The 18,070-nt window shown below is 41.3% G+C and overlaps 1 protein-coding gene across 4 annotated transcripts in view; it reads left to right on the top strand.

Moving 5' to 3' along the window:
- Positions 1 to 4,313: 4,313 nt before the first annotated feature.
- Positions 4,314 to 18,070, top strand: part of sdk2b (sidekick cell adhesion molecule 2b) — a 375,326-nt gene continuing 361,569 nt past the window's right edge. For all 4 annotated transcript variants that reach the window (XM_042508531.1, XM_042508529.1, XM_042508530.1 and 1 more), the window contains exon 1: positions 4,314 to 5,077. In XM_042508531.1, the coding sequence (XP_042364465.1) occupies positions 4,990 to 5,077 (88 nt within the window). In that variant the 5' untranslated portion in view covers positions 4,314 to 4,989. The remainder of the gene's footprint in view (positions 5,078 to 18,070) is intronic.

Here is an 18,070-nt window from a genome sequence, read left to right as displayed (position 1 = left end):
CAGAAATGTACAATGCCAACAATTATTTAGGTGACTGGAATTGTGATTTCCACCTCTGTTTGACATTAGTTTGCAGTGATTTTTATGTAATTAAATAATAATAATTTGGCCTACACATTATTATTATCCTGCGGTACTATATGGCTGATGAGAACAATGGGGAAAAACACATTTAAAATCTAAACCTGTATAAAGTGAATCTGAAGATGGAAAGCATAATGAAGTATGTATTATTGAAATTTAGAGAGCTAAGACTTGTAAACATGTTGGCACGGCCCTTTAATAGGAAAGTACATGTGTTTTCTCCAATTAATCCCAGATTTCGTTGCCCTCTTTTCTGTCTCCTCCGTTGTGCCAAAAATGGCATCCACTGGTCTGGTTTAAGGTGTTAAATATGGATGCCCGGGGCAAATGTCAGAATAACTTGGAATAATTGCAGTCTGCTGCAGATACCTCTGAATCATCATTATCAGTTGTGTGGTTAATTCTAGGGGCCAGATAAAAAGAGCGAGAAACTCTGACTGAGGCGAACACAGCTCGGAGTAAGCTGCTTTAGCACCTGTGATCATGGCTACCCATTGCTTAACAACACAAGAGGGCAAACACCTGGCGGCGTTGGCATCTGCAGGGAAAGGGTGGGGGAGGGGGGGGGGGGCACAAACAAACCGCATTGCCACTTGTGTGCAGAAAGCTGTGGTTCAAATACTGTGTCCAGGGATTTTCTAAATTATCCTCTCGCTGAGTTCAGTCACAGTAAGTACTTTGAAAAATCATAATCGGGTCCCTGAGCAGCCCTGGGGGTGGCCAAGGAAGCACTCCGTCTTGGTTTTCCTGATGTTAACTCTCCTGTTATTAACTTTTGTGCAAGGTATCACATTTTTTGGATGAGAAGGGGAAAGCCAACGGGAGCCTGGAAATCATGCTGAGAAACAACAGAAGCTATTACCATGGTGCATTATTTCCCCGCTGCCCTGTGGTGGCTTCAATGGGACTCGCCATTCGCAGAAAAACATTACAAACATTAAGCACTCCTGCTTTCTCCTGGCAAGGCACTGTCATTTTCAAGACAGGAACATTTGCTCTGTCATGCTCTCTCATTCTCTTCCTCAGCCAAGACTTTACTGATACTGTCATTTTGGAAACAGCATTTGCTCAGTCACTCTCTATCACCCCCCTCCTCCTCTTTCTCTTTTCACTCTCTGCTCTTCCTCCTTCTGTCCTCCTCTCATTCATTTCTCACCCTCTCCTTCTCCTTGTCCTCCTTCCTCTCCAGCACAGACAAGATAACATGCAGCAGTTTCAGTCCTGGCTGTGTAAAGACTTTGCCATTCGTGTATTTTTCTATTCACGTCATGCACCTGGAACAGCATGGGGAATTACTCTCCACAGCCTCAACTACAAAAAATAACAGGAGAAAAGAATGCGTAGAGGCATAGGTGTAGGTTTTAGGTGGGATGCAGGGGGCTTGGTCACTTAAGTATTTAGCACAAATGCATTTGTAACCCCCCATATAAACATGAAAGTAGCAGAAGACTTTCATTTCGGCAATATGACGTACATTTCCATCACCTTTTGGAGCAGAAAAACCACAAACTGGTAGTATTGCCCTCTGAAAGTTGTAGATTTTGGCCATTTTGGTCCCCATATTTTGCTGCAGAGTGAGCACTCTTTTATGCTGCTCTTTGGTAAAGGCAGCTATGCACATGGAGGCAGAGGAGGAAGAGAGGCTTTGCCCCATAAGCAAATTTGCAATGCTAGGATAGCGGAGGTACTCGTTGCCTCTGTTGGTTTGTTTGGTTAGGGTGAGAATGCCGGGGTAAGCCAATTAAAGGCAGAGTAGGGTGGGCTCTTTATTTGCATTTTGCATATAAATTGTAAATTTACAGCTCACATTAACTTAATACAGTCGTCTCTGGCTTTTGTTTGGATGTCGGTAAAACTTTGACTTTGACTTGATTCCCTGCTAGTGTAGTTAGCGTGGTTATTAATTACACTGACACCGTCAACAAAATGGTTGTAATTATACAGATAGAGAGTATGCATTTTCATAGGGATAATTTGGCCAATAAGTTAACTAAAATATGGCGTCCATTGCTTGAATATTTAAAAAACAGAAATGCAATTGCAAATGTTTAGTATCAGCATAATGGCATGATGGCTGGATCTGTGTTTTCCAGCAGAAATTTTTACTTCTTTCCCTCCATTTGTTTAATGGGGTGGATGTTTTTACTTGTTTGTTCCTTGCTTTCTTCTATATGTGACCTGTTTTGTATGAATATACTGGTTTTGTTGACTTTTTGCAAAGCTGAAAAGTTGAAAAAATAATATGCTTAAAAAAAAAACTATGTAAACGTTGTTCAAATTCTCAAATTCAATATGGGGAAAAATGGAACAAATAGTTAAATATTTGTATTGACCAGCCAGATCTGATGTGAGTCGTATAATTCTGAGTTGTGCACAGCCCTACAAAGTCAGTTTTCCACACATTCACTTTTTTGGGGCAGCATGCCACAATTAAAACATCCGCCGCCACATGTAGATTTTCTGTTTTTGGAGATGGACTAATCATAAGGAGCACTGTTGAAATATATATACTGTTTGGTTGTTTATGTCACCACACTCTTAGAGCACAGAGTGAACTCTGGGCACAGAGGGAGCAGGTGTAGTGAAAGTGAAACTTAACCGGTCATTAAGCTGGGTCTGAAAGTTTGCTTTCACTCACAGCTGCTGCTCCTCTCATCCATCGATCTGATCAGCTCAGCTCTGAACAGATCAGCAGTTCAATTATCCATCCATGGGAGTCACAAACAGCTGCAGAGGAAAAAGGGAACTCATGGAGAGCTCTGCCTGCACTGCATTCACAGACCTGCAAAACCTTAGAATTTAGAGAGGACACACACACACACATATTTAACAGAGCCTAACCAATACTGATTTTTTTGCTCTCAGTATCTTTTTTCTGTTGTGGTAAAAATAAACTTTTCATATTGTTTGTATTTGACTTCATATAAACACATGCATGTTCAAAGTTGGGCCTGGGGGCCAAAAGTGGCCAGCGGACCAATTTTAAATGGCCCTCAGCTTTTCTTTTAAAATATGCTATCTGTGGCCCTCCACACAATACTGGTTAATCAGGCAAGCTAACTTTGCATTTTTGCCTTCACATTATGATGGCTGCACTATCACACACTTTGTAGATATGCACTATGTTGGAAGCAGAACTAATGTGGTTTCATAAAGAAACATTAAACAAAAGAACAGTTATCTCACAGCAGACATGTCCACAGCAAAAGGTAAAACAGTAAACAGTGAAGCCCGTCACTGTCAGGAGTGCTGAAATGTTTACTTTTAGTGCATTTTCATTGTAAGATTAAATAGTTGCATTTCTCTTGTTTGTGATTTAAATTTTTAAAAAAAGTTAGTAACCCATTTTATGCAAGAAGTGCATAGTATTTTGACGTTATCCATTATCCCTTTAAAATGTGGACATTCCCAATGTAAGCAGATACTGATATATCTGTGATGGGCCAGTTTTGGCTGATCAAATCTGGTAACCAATATTGGTTGGGCTGTAGTATTCAACAGCAACCCCCTTCCCAAAAGTTTGTTGTTGTCGCAGGAGACACTCAAAATTTAGCACAAATGCATTTGTCCCTGGAAATAAAAACATGTAAGTTGCAGAGGAATTTTTATTTTGAGGAAATTAATGACATTCCCACCATAAACTGCTGCAGAAAATCACAAATTAGTACATTAAAAGTCAGTAGAATGCAGTTTGCAGCTCAACCAAATCCCTCATTTGCGTAGCCTGATGAGGAAATTAGAGCCCCCCCCCCCCCAAAAAAAAAACAAAGCCTACGCCCCTGCTTAGAGTGCTGCTGCAATAACACGCAGCACTATCCCGGAATACATTAAAGTGCAGCCAAAATATAAATCCCTATAATGATGCTATGGAGGATAAAACAACACTAGAAGGTCAATAAACTTAGACACACTGTAAATCTCCACAGAAATATTACAATGATCCCTCCTCAGGCGCACCACTCCACTCCAAACCCTGGCAACACAAGCAGAGCACGTGTTCCTTAAATCATTTTAACAAAGGGCTATATTCATTCCACCTGTGTGTGGTGAGGGAAGCAATAAAACCCTCTCCTGGAAGCCCCTGTGCTTTGACTGGAGTAGTGGAAGTGCGTTTTTGTGCCTGGCCGCGTGGTGGCGACCTGCGCTGCGCTGCCAGCACATCACATCCAAACGTTTTCTCATAAAGAACCCGGGACTCGTCCTCATCCGACGCACACCACCGGCAGCCGGGCTCTTCTCCGCGGCAGGCTCCGACCATGACAGCGTGACTGCGTGCAAGTTTCACCCCCCGCTGGCCTCATTCTCTGCTCTCCGAGCTGCTCAACTTCTTCTCAGCGCTCCTGTCAAACTGAATTGCCGACCTTGACAGCACGCTGTGGGCAGGATTCCGGGGAAAAAGTGTGTCCGCGATTTTTGGGGGAGGAAACTGGAAGCGCTCGGGTTGCGGACTGCGAGGGTGAAGTTTAAAGAAGCAGAGGAAGGAGGAAAACCTCCAGGAGGGAAGAAGAGTGGATGAAAAAGTATGAGGTGCAGCCTGCCTTGTTACAGGTGCAGCGAATAATGGACTGGATTTAACCTGGATTCATCTGACTGAGTTGCATCCAGTACTTCAAAGAAACCAACTCAGACTGCTTTATTGGAAAATATCACACGGGCTCTGTGGAAGTGAAGCAGATTTCAGCTTGTAAAACAAACAGTTTGACCGATTTTTTTTCCGGTGGCGACAGGCTGCAGCAGCCGCTTTTGCGCCCCAGCATCGGTGCGCTCTGTCCGGCTCGACTGGCGCCAGCTTCCCCTATCCGGAGAGACCCGACCAGCAGCGGCACCACACCGGCACTCGGACACGGTAGCGCGCTTCCAGCTCACCGGGGGCACTTGTTGTCCAGTCCTGCCACTCTTGGGACAATGTTTGAGGACTCCTGGAGCAGATCGATGTGGCGCGCCACATGGATTTTATTTTTTTCCTTACTCATCCACTCCACGCAAGCTCAAGGTAAGAGGGGACACCGGGGGCACGGTTAGTCATCGGGGCCCATTAGTGTGCAGCTGTGGTGGATGTGGTCTCCGATCTGCTGGTATCGGATCTGAGATGTGTTCATTTTGCACGTAGCCTCTAATTTCCTCATTAGGCTACGCATCAGTGTGACACACAGACTCTCTTAATTGCAGGCTTGTGACAGACATTGACTGCTGTTATTTCTTTGATTAAAGACGTCAGTGCGACTTTTTCCACGTGCTCCCATAACACTGAACTTTATAAATGTCCGTAGCAGATATAATGTGATAAATGTGTAGCGATGTTTGTGTTTCCTCTCCAGCTGCTGTGTGTATTCCAGTTTGAACATACGCAATGAATGTCATTAGAAGCCCAGCTGTTTAAAAATGTTAATCTGATTAATAAGCACTAATTAATGAATCGAGCCTCTCCCTCCGAAATCAAACTTTGCGCCACCGTAAGTAAACAGATACATATTGATGATACGCGGCGATTAATGCAAAAGCGCGTGCACGCCCGCAGAGCATTAAATGTTGGAAATTAATTGGTTCTCTGAGAATTATGCAGCGCGTTTCCCCAGAGCGAGAGGGGAGCAACAGCCAAGTGTGGCAGTTTGCAGGCACTGGCTGTTTTATTTATTTATTTATTTATGTACATTTTTTTCATGTGTAGTTGCTTTCAGCGCAATAATCCCACAAGATCCCTGTAATATTCCTGTGGAGACTTGGAGTGTGTCTCTGGTGCCCAGCAGAGAGTCTACTGTAACCTCCGGCCCTCTTCTTTTTCTTTTTACCCAGCTATTATGTCCCCATAGAGTGCTAGTTTGAAGATATTTGCACAGATCTTTTAAAAATGATGGTATCATTAATTGTTTTTGTAAGCTGGTTGCTTTGGGTAATGAACTGAAGACGTGTGACTGTAAAAAGACTTGATTTAACTTTGAAAACTCACCTTAATATTGTGAGTTGGTTGAATTTGAGAATACAAGATGAGGGATTTAGTGATAATTAAGCTTTTCTTCTCAAATTCAGTATTTATCAACGTGAAAAGAAACTGTTTGTTATAAGTTAATAATAACTATATACTATAAGTACTATACTATAACTATTAAAAAAACTAGTGTCCGGGCTGTCTTAAAATGTTAAGTTATCAGAGTTTAAGAAAACTAGTTGGGTGGATTTTGTAATAATTGTATTTTTTCCCTCCAACTCCGTCAATTTAAAAAAAAAAAAGTTTCATTGATATATATATTCAAATTAAAGAGGAGCATATGTATTTTGAGTCTTCTATTATACATGTATACCAGAGTGATGTCTGTTTTTTGCAACATGCACTATAAAAGAAAATCAACTTTTCTCAGACTCAGTCAACTTAAAAAAAATAGGCCTAGACACTACTTTTTAAAGTTAAAACAAATTGTCTCTTTTTACTGTGGACAAAAGTGGCAGAGCACTTTTACTTTGAGCTTTCTACTGTACATGTAGACCAGAGTGAGGTCTGTAGTTAGCTAGCACAATGCACTGTAAAAATACTCTATTTGCTTTAACTTAAAAAAAACCCCAATTTATTTCTTTAAAAATTGAGTTGACTGAATTTGAGAGGCTAAATTGAGGGAATTTTGTAATAATTCAACCTTTATCTCAAGTTCAGTCAACTTAATAAATTAGGGCTGCCATGGACACTCGCTTTTTCAAGTTATGACAAATGGTTTCTTTTTACAGTGATATATATTCACACACAATGGGCAAAGCACATTCACTTTGAGCTTTTTTCTATATATTTGCATCAGAGTGAGGTCTGTAGTTAGCAACATGCACTGTAAAAAACTGCCTTAAAATTTTGAGCTGATTGAATTTTAGTGGACAAGTTGAGGTAATTTTGTAATAATTAAACTTTTCTCCTCAGATTCAGTCAACTTAAAGAATGAAGGCATACATTACACTAGCTTTTTAACTTAAAACAAAAGGTTTCTTTTTACAGTGGACAAAAGTGGCAAAGCACATTCACTTTGAGCTTTTTTACTGTACATTCAGACCAGAGTGGGGTCTGTGCTTAGCGCCACGGCTCCTCATACATAGGAAAGGCGATGCAGACTGATGACATAGATCAGAGTTTGCACTCTCCTCCCTGTAATCATCAACACAGAGGCTGGACACGAGTGGGGGAAAAAAAAAAGAGCTAAAGTGCCACTCTTGCTCTTTTCTTCCCTCCGCTGCACACTCTCTCCACTGGGGTAATTGGGATTCAGGTATAGCTGCCACTGTAAGGAGGGAGTATTACCTCTCAAGATAGACTCTAAGCCCTCGGTGGCGCTCACTCAATAACACAATGTAGAGAAGATGAAAAAAAAAAGAAAACAAACAAGGCTGATATCCATCATTCATGAGGGCATATCCTAGTGCCTGACATTTACAGGAGATTGATAACTCATGTGTCCTGGGGATTAGGAGTCTTGACATTGTTGCTTCCGCTCTCTCTATAACTGTATCTCACCCTGCTGGTATCTGATTCTGCATGCTTGTCGTCTCTCTTTCGCCCTCTTTATGCTTATTTAACCAAGCAAGTTAAATACGAACGCATTATTTACAGTAGTGGCCTGGGGAGAAGGCCTTGACTGCCACTCTCACTCTGCCCCAGCATTGGCCCTTTAGATTTCATTACGTAGCTGCTCCGTGGGTCAGAAAATGTAGGATTTAATTGGACTCTAATTGCATCCTGAACGGACACTCAGGCCGTTCGGAGTGCGCCTCGTTGAAAGTGACCCCAGTGTGGGCTGCTCTCTTTCCGTGCAATGATTAAAGAACATGATGAGGCGAGTAGTATGCCTCTGGATGGACGTGTCAGCCACCGCTTGCCACATTTTAATGACCAGTCCGCTGGAACGGCTTTTTAACGATGGGACAGCCTTCATCGGACCAAAGTGCTATGAAGTCTCGCTTTAAGGCTTGCTGAGCGACAAGGGATAATCTTCAGTTCTTGGGTTTTGTGTATTCATCATCATTGTGAACAGCAAGGGAAAGAAAAAAGTTAATACTTCAGTATGGGAATGATGGCTAATTTACGCTTGGTCTGTCAGGTTTGATGTGTTTATCTAAAATGGTTCTGCATTTCGAACGGAGGCCATGTCCACCCTATTTTTGGTAGCTGACACACAGTAAGCACACTTGTATCATGTAAAGAAAAACAGGCCATCTTCGCAGCTCACCCTGGATATTTTGTTTAAAGTGACAGTTATAGGAGCTGTCTGCTCTGTCCCACTGTTCACTTCCATTCATTTACTGAGGTCACGCTGAGACAATGCTGGGCTCGCCTGCTGGTTTTTGTCATTTCTAACACGTCTATTTTGGAGCTCGCAGCAGCGGGGTAGGACTCTATTGGAATGTCATCTTTGGCATACATACTCCTACATCACTCAACGTCTGCAGATTAGCTTGACTGGCTACAGCTCGACTTTAGGAGCTTCAGAGGTAGTTGAGGACTTCATTCTGTCAGAGGCGTGGCACTCAGATTAACATCCATAAGGGACAGAACGTGGTGGTGGGGGCTGCTGGGACAGAAATTTCATGCTGTTGTCTGGCGAGGATTCACAGCGTGTTCAGAGTCTGTTTTTAGCTTACTGTATTGGACCTTGACACAGTAATAGAAGTCAAGGATGTCATCTCCATTTTAAATCTGTTAGAAGATTGGATTGAAATTGTGTGGCTGGAATGAAATGCGCACAGTTTGGGAGCACCTCTTGACTGCTTCAGAAGGGAGTAAAATTGCATTCTTATCACAGGCGACAAAGTAGGGCACATAATCATAGACGTGTGGCGGAAATTTTTGAGCATGCTAGTTGATGGCTTTAAGATGAAGAGGTGGAAGCTGCAGTTGCTTGTGGAAATATTTTGTGACTCAGTGTTTTTCACAGAATCACTATGTATTTGTGGTGGTGGTGTGGGAGAGGTTGAGGAGTTATAGTTGCGGGGTCAGCATATTCTCATAGAACATGCTCGTATGGTAACCTACGAAAATGCACTCACAACAGTTCATATGATTAGCGCCCCACGAATGATGATATGACCTTAATGTACAGCTACATAATTAACGTAATGGTAAAAAAGTTAGATTTGGGCAATAAAAGTTACTTTAGTTTGGTTTATGACAAGAAACATGGTGACGATGTACCTTAAAGAACTTCTCTCCGAGAGTTTTGTGCAATCAATAACCAAATTATTTATATATTTCAGCAGCACTCCTAATGATCTTTCCAGCTCCAAAAAATATGAAATCAATATATGGTGGCACATGTTTTAATCGTGGTGGGCCACCATAAAAAAATGAGTGTGGGACACCCTGATAGACATTTATATAATCCTTGTTTATTTCAAACAATACCAAATGCATTCTCCTCAAAGGTCACAGCAAAATATTGCACATACTTTGACAGGATTGCATAGCTTATGCATGATTAATTAAATTTAACATTTAATTAAATTTTTAAAGATCGATTAATCGATCATCAATTTAATGGTTTTGTCCCTAATATTTAGTAAAATCTCCCAGAAGTAATTTGTGTGCACTGCTAACATGCAGATAAAAGCAGCAACAAGTTTCACAAATGTTTGCTGATTGCACATTATGTCTGAATGTGTAAATCTTACATGGTTTTTAAACTCTAACGCAAGAGTTTTTGTTTTTCTTTGATTAATGACTGTTGTGAACATAAGCAAAACAAAATTATGACCTATTGCAAATCATAGCTTGCAAGTTCTAAAGTCATTAAAATGGGCACCTGTGTTTGAAGACAACAACGGAGTTCCACTTTCACTGTGCCTAAAGTTCTGCTGCTCCGCCTGTGCCCAGAATACTCTCTGCACTCTGAGACTGTGGTGCAATCAGTCAATAACTAAACAGTATGTATATTCCAATAGCGCTCCTAATAAATGATCCACTTCCAAAAATATAAAATCAATATGTGGCAGCAGATGTTTTAATTGTGGCAGGCTGCCACAAATAAAACACTGTGTGGGAAACACTTTAGGTTTGTCGTTTGTTTCCTTAACATGACTCCTCTTCTCCAGTGGTCAGACACTTGTGCCACCAAGATGTTGTTTTTGAGTGCGGGTTATGTTTGTGTATACTTGAGAATCCAAAAAAACATTCTCAAATCCCAAGATGGTATAAAACAGACAGCAGATGCCTGAAGTACTGTTTTTAGATGACTTAAAATCAAGATTATTGATCAAAGTCACTTTTGGACTTCGATATGAGTAACTCTCTTATGAGGCAGCAGGTAGAAGTGTTCTTTTTAGGATTATTTGAAACTGACGTGATGGGTTTGGCCAAAGCTGAAGTGAGGCGTGGAAAAAGAAACTGATTGAGAGTGGAGTTTGAGTGATACGTGGAGACGGTGGGGTTGAGAGGTCCAGACTACAAATGCCCTGATTTGTCACTCATCTTAATTGACAGACCGGGGATCTCTGTTTCCTTGTAGCAGCTGTGCCCTGTGAAATGATTTGCAAAAAAAGAAAAAGGAAAAAAGATGAGACTGTCCTAGATCCCTGCAGCCAGCACTTTGGCAAAAGGTCACAACATATCGCTTTTAGTATTCAGGGCTGGCGAGAAAACTCATGGTCAAAGTCCAGCAATAGATTTCTCAGAGGGATGTCTGGAGTTTCACTGCCCTACGTCGAAAAAAAACCCCCCAAAAACTTCCCACCCAAGGTCTCTAAAAGTGGTAAGTCCAAGAGAGAGGCTTAAACGAGAGACCTTTTGTTTTTGCTCTTTAAAAGCACCTCCAGAGCTCTTGAAAATGGGGCTGTTGTCATCGATCCTGGCCCCATTGTCCAGTACCAGTCAATCGAAGGAGTTTTAGAGTGTTTTTTAAGTGGGACTCAGAGTTCTTAAATTTCTACTCACATACTCTAAAATATAGAATTAGAGTAAGAGCTAGTGGCTTACATATTCAAAACCAGTGTGTCTATTTTCGTATTGGTGAGAATAGTCACACTACAGCTATTTGGCCATTTTCATCTATTCTGGTGATGCGTTATAATGGATCTCACTGTGTGCTGTGATTGGCTAGTACTGAGGATGGAAGCGATTATGATTAGGCAAAAAAGGTCATGTTTAGGGCTAGTCAATCTGCGTCTGATCTCTTATCTAATACCACCTTCATTTCTGTTTGGCCTTAGTTTGGCATTATTGTTTGGCTTCTGTTGTTATATTGCCTCTCTGTTATCTCTCTACTGCTTTGCTTTGTTTGTCATAGTACTTTTGCAAACTGCTTTTAAAGGTATTATCTAAACAAAGTTATTAAAATTCAATTCAAATTAAAGTGGTAAATGTACAAGGAAAAATCCAAAAATATGCTACAAGAAAGTCACATGATGCTGTATAAACAGCAACACAGAGGAAAGAGGTACTTTCACAAAGGAGGCTGGTGCTTGAGTCCCATGTCAGCCAGGGTTGGCTTATTATTTTTAGACTGAGGTGACTTTTTATTTTTAGTTTTTAGGATGTATTAAGCTGTATAATGCACACTGTGTGCATAAACTTTGGCAGAATAGCTGTATGGACCCGTTGGTGTTAATGTCATATTTTGAAGTTGTTAGGGTGCTCCAGGATTAGCCACATTGACCATTTACACATGGGTATAAATAGCATCTGTGTATTGTAACATTACACAGAAATACAAAGAGACCCACAGTATGCATTGTGCAATAGAAGAAAGAATAACCTTCCCAAATCAACTAATAATTTTATTTGGAAATTATTTTTTTAAAATGGTACTTTAATGAGAGTGGAAACATAAAGTAAACATTGCTAAGCAGGGTTGTAAAAAAAAAAAATATCAATACACTTGAGTATCATGATTTGGTTTGTAGATACTGTATCAATTCTCAAAAACACTCAATTTTTAAATTTTCCCTTTACAGTATCACAAAATCTCTATATACCGAATCATAACCCCTGTATTTTGATATGTATTGCATCACATGTGAGAGGGATGCTCAACCTGCTTTGTTTGGGGGCAATTTTTACAAAATGACAGGACATTTTTAGGATTTTATGATTATGACATTTCTAGGATTTAAGGACATTTCTAGGATTTCAGGACATTTCTTGGATTTTAGCACGTTTCTAGGATTTTAGGACATCAGGGGCTTAGCAACTTCCTCTGTGGGGGGGGTGGGGCTCCACTGGCACTTTTGTGATTAACAACCTCTATTTTGATGTTTTTTATGCACACTGGCACCTTATGTTTACTCAAAGTACAAAAACTCTTTCTGTTGTTAATCACTTTACATCCATTGTGAATTAGATAATGCTTGGGGGCCACCTGGCACCCTATTCAAGGCCAGATTTGGCCCACAAGCCATACGTTTAGTATCACTGGCACAGGATGTCACACTTAACAAGGTAATCATTATGCAATCAAGAGATAAGAGAAAAGGAAGAGAAGTAGACACTGTGACAGATCTTCAGTTACATTCTTGTTTAGATACACTACTCTTCAATCACATGAACTTACAGATCCCTTTCATACGCTCTTTAACCACAGTGCTGCTATACATTCTCTATTTAGTACGGTTATGGCCAAAGGTGAAACCTCTGAATGAATCTGAGAGACCCCGTCAGTGAACTTTTCCCCTATCGATGGCCATAAACACAGATCAGCAGTTTTCATCCTCCTGTCCTGATTTCCCAGGCCTGCCTACCACAGTACAGTAATAAGAATATATACCCATAATTGTCAGTACAGGCTGCTTGTTAATACTATAGGTAGGTTCTATTATTATTCTGACAGCTGTGTTGAAAGACCCCCCGAAAACCTCCAGAAAAGACTTAAAGTGTTGCACCACTGTGCATGGATAGCAGCATCATTCCTATTTGCATAAAAGACTCCTTTGTTCATTATTAATATGAATATATGTGACAAGACAGTGTCAGCATCGCATCTTTAGAGCTTCAACCACTTCTGTCGGGCCCCGCTGTGTCCCCATTTTCACTGTGTGAAGACGCCTTTTTCTCTTTGCGCAGCCATGTAAATGTGTGAGGAGGGAAGGGTGGGAAGTATAGCGGGAGACGTGTGAATATGTGTCAAGCATCTTTGTCTGGAGCTTTGTCAAGGTTTAATCTACGCTTTAACATCCTGCCAAAGTCGGTCTGATTTTCCCTGCATTTAGTATGCGGCTTGACATTATCCAAGTCATCTGATTATATTGGATAATCCCCCGTATTTAAGGTACCAGAAAAACACCTTGTTAGATTGTCTGTAGAAATTCTGCTGTGATCAGAGCTACCTGGTTTGAACTCCATGCAAATGTAAACAGGCAAATGCATAAACTTCCTTTTGATGAACTCATGCACAGCTTTGAGATGATAATGGCATTCACATTTGAACCAATACTGTTAGTGCTACCTGGAATTTGGTTCTGGTATGCAACAGTACCTTTTTTTGGTACTTTACTGTTTCTATAATAACAAAATGTAATTTTTGAAGTAGTTGCAGCGTTAAGTAGCCCTCGCCCTCTGATTGCACCAGTCAACAAGAGATTCCGCTTCTCTGCTGTTTTATAATCACGCGTAGAGGAAATCTGTCTCTGTCTGCCTGTGTGTTTGCTTATACGTGAGGTTGCTGGTTTTTGCTTTCTGTTTAGACCTAACTGACAAATATGAGAAAGACATATGTAATTTAGACAGTTTCTTAAATAAAATACAAAAAGACAGCGAAACCGCTGCAGCTTGGCACTGCAGGAATTGTTTGGGCTTACTGGGAAGCCGAAGGACCTTTGTTGTCAGTAGCGCAAACCATACAAGGTGCAACCTGTTACACAGCTTAGACATTCACACTCACTCACATACCGATGAAACTGCCATCGGGATCCATTTGAGGTTCAGTATCTTGCCCAAGGATACATGCAGACTGTAGGGGCTTGGGATCGAACCATCAATCTTCTGATTAATGGAGGGCCTGCTCTACTTTCTGAGCCATGGCTGATCTCTGTGCAGCTTGGATGCTAGCTTCCTGGTTTCAGGGGGCTGTGGGGGGCTTTGCAGCACTTCCGCGTCCTGTCTGAACCTGACATTATCACCCAGATGTGTTCTCAGGAACCTAAATTTTGCTGCAGTGGATTAAACATGAATCAAGACCGGTCTTGCCAAAGTAGTTCTGTCAGTACTCTTTAAAGTACTGAATTTGGTACCCAACCCTACTCTAAAACGCAGTCCTCTCGTTTCAGTAGGTTTAAATCATGTGGAAAACTACTGTGTTTTTTTTTTTTTTTTTGATATCTCAGAAATCTTTAAAGTCATGGGTCTTTTTCTCAAACTAGACTTCTTGGACTGTATTTCATGTTCACCAGTACCTGAAGCAACAAACTCCACCCGACCCACACCAACGCAGCCCCATTGCATTGTTTCAGTTTTAGGACTCCAGCCTACACAAACCAGAAGGAAAACAGCATGCCTCTATACAATGAACAGGGGAGCATTAAAGCCTTAAATACATTCCCTCTAACTTCTCTAAGAAGCTACTTTTCTAGGATATGCATGGCTTTTTCGAGAGATTTTTTTTATTTTGTGGCTCTGAAATCACACCTGTTTTTGTTTTCATAGAAAACATTAATGTGCATTGTTGCTCTTGTCATATTTAGGGGCTACATTGCAGCACTTATTTGCTCAGGCTGAAGTGGATTGCGTAAAAATGATAGTCCGTGGGTTGCAGTTTTGTCCCCTACCTGATTTTTGTTTAGTATCTTAATACCTTTAACACTTCTCTAGAGACTGCATATCTGTGAACCTCAAAAATCCTTGAAATACTTTAATGCAGCAGGTAAAAATAAGGTCAGACTAACTTGGGCGAGCTGACATAAAAGAATAGTGCCACCATGAACGTCTGGCTCCTCAGAGGCTGCTTCTTGGTGACAATGGTGCGGGCATAATCGACGCCCATTTCACAGCTATCTGTTCAGTGACCGCATTTGCCTCCAAATTCCCTCATTGGCATGCCAGCCACTTTTCATTTTTCCCTCTCATCTCATTGAGTACACTCTAAGAAGTTTAATCCAAAATATTTCAGCCAGTCCTGCTCTTTCAAACACCAATTATGTAACCTCCCCCCTAAAAATGACTATTGGATTGACAAGAGAGAGATTTAGGATTGTACTCTTTCTTCTCTCTGCTAAGCACCTTAAACACTTTGACCAGAACAAGAACTGTTGGGCTGAAGCAAAGATGTAGCACCGTTATTCACAAATAGTCTCTTTTTAAGCCCTTGCCATCATGCCCGCTGTCTGGAACACGGCACAAAGGCGTCTGGTTTGCCAGGGCTGTCCCATTTGTCTGCATGGTTATTAATTTGGGTTCTGTTCACACTATTGGGCGGACTGGGAGGCCACCCAGACCAGCTGGGAATTCTCACCATACACTCAGATGGACAGAGGGTCGGTGTCAAATGACCTGTTGGACTCAAAACAATTCGGAGTCTTTGCCAATAAAAACAGACTCCCTTCTGGCTTTCGTAGTGGCGGCTTGATTATCATTGTTCAGCCGTGTATCCTAATTGGGGCTCTGACTGAAGTGGATTATACTGTTGATTGTCTTTTTTTCTCTGACATAGTCTTAAACAGCTCCTTTGATCATTATGCTATGCACTCGGGCAAGCCGGATTACGAGCGGAGGAATTATTGCTGCAGCTTGTGAATGCATATTTCCATGTGCAGCCAGGGTTACATTCATGGAGGATGTTTGAAGAACGTCTTTGTAAAGGCTCAGCTGTATACCTTCATTTACAGGTGGTAGTATTTTACCTTTGATGGAACAGTAAGGAGGACACTGATAGCTTACATGTGTATTGTACTCGGCTTTTCAGCAAGAGCACTACAGCGTTGTTCTTTTGAAGCCGCTGCTGCTTTCAATCTGCAGTGTGCGAGCTGCGACAATAAAGCTTTGACCTGAACAAGTTTTTTTGTTTTTTTGCACTGAGAATGGATTGAAGGATTTACAGTAGGGCATTCCATCTTGTTTTAATATCGCTGTGGTGAAAGCTGTGTTTCCACATCTGCTGAGCCAAGCCAACCCACGGTTCTGCGCTCCCAAATTAGCACCCGGAGGCTTCCTGCACTTTTTACACCGCACACATCAGACTCAGTTGCCGAGTTGTGAGCGCGATTCGCTCCCGCACACGTCCTTCGAAGTGGGCCCCCAAAATGACCCCTGAAAAATAATAAGGCAGAGGTGTGGATGTGATTATGGACTTGAACTTTTCTCCCGCTCTTTAAGAGGGCCATTATGCATGCAGGGACAGGCAGGGGGGAGTCGGAGTCAAGGCTTGTTTACCAGCATCATCCCTCATCCGGCTAGATGGAAATGAGTGTGGACCTTTAGAGTGACACTAGCTTCAGGAGGCCCCCAAACCTGACTCGCTCATGCGGATCCTTGTGTGTTTATAATAGAAATGCACTGAGATTGGCTGGGGGCTTTGGAAACCACCTCTGAACCCTGTAATTGCTGTTCCCAAGGGGCGAGGTGTGTGTGTGTGTGTGTGTGTGTGTGTGTGTGTGTGTATGTGTGTGCACGTCTGTGCATGGGAGTGAATTATGGGTAAGATAGACTTAACCTCTCAAAACTTAGAGCATGTTCATTTGCTTCATGCAATAAAAACATGAAAGTAGCAGAGGACTTCTGTTTTGACAAGATTAAAGACATTTTTGCCAAAAACATATGCATAAAATGCACAAATTTGTAACAAAAATCACCGGAATTCAAGATACTGAGTGTTTAAGTTAGGGGGTGACAGATTATCGGCCTGGCCGATAATCTGTGCCGATATTTGGCATTTTGTCAATTGCCTGTATTTTGTCAATTGCCTGTATTTTGTCAATTGCCTGTATCGTCATCTTACGTCAATCAGCACCGAAAAATTAGTTATGAAAAAGTGAGTGTATTACACTCCACCAACAGGGACGGCAGTCTGCAATACATGTAAAAAAGGTGTCGGCATGGGAGGAACTTTTACTTTGTAAAACTTCAGGGAGCTATTTTTATTCACAATTTTTTTAACTTAAATTTCACCGAATGTTCAAACAAAAATGTTGCAGGGAACTTGCTGGAAATGATGTTAAAAGATTTAGTTTTGCTTTTTGTTGAATTCTTTTAGACTATTGTAATTTTTATTGTAAATGGATATCGGTTCTCATCAAGAACTAATAACGGGTATCAGTGTTGTCCTTGTAAGATCAATATCACTAGACCCCTAGTAAAGTAACCCTGCAACCCCATATCATATTCGACTTCAGGGTGGGTGATATGGCCATAAAATAATGTCATGATATTTCAGGGTATTTTTGCGATGCCCGATGAACGGAAAAGATTAAACCCTGCAACTCCGCTTCACAGAGTTCACAAAAGGGCATTGAATTAAATGTCTAGAGGCATATATTGTGTGAATGAAAATGGATTTAAGATGCTTCCCTTTTTTCTGCATAGTTTAATACCACTGGCATGACTCTTTCTCTTGAAGAAGCCGGATGACAAGCAAATCAATTTAATGGCTTAGATAGGGATGGTAGAGGGCCTGATCGATTCTGACAATCACGCCATCTTTAACAGACATCTCATCAAAGGCCCATTCCCTTTTTTGCCATCCCATTACCCATCTATCCAGCACTTGGATCCTCTCCCTATTTACCCATCCCATGCAGGAATAATGGGGCCTTCACCCCCAGTTGGATTAATCAGCCATAACCATATGCTACCGTGTGCAATTATGCTGCAATTTTGACCAAGGGAAACAGCTGTTGCCATTTGAAAGGGTGGAATAAGATTGTAATTGCCTTAACTTTGATTTGTGGGGTGCTTTGATTTGATGAGAGAACACATTTTTATGCTTTACATAATAATAACTCGGAATGAAGAGAACTATTAGAACATGAGACTTTTTCTGCTTCCAGATGCATTCAGAGGATAACCTAAGCTGTTAGGAGGCATTACTCACACATTATA

The sequence above is a fragment of the Plectropomus leopardus genome, chromosome 19 (genome assembly GCF_008729295.1).
Source record: "Plectropomus leopardus isolate mb chromosome 19, YSFRI_Pleo_2.0, whole genome shotgun sequence".
Lineage (NCBI taxonomy): Eukaryota > Metazoa > Chordata > Actinopteri > Perciformes > Serranidae > Plectropomus > Plectropomus leopardus.
Note: the sequence above shows the minus strand (reverse complement) of the source record. Positions and strands in the feature narration are given on the sequence as shown.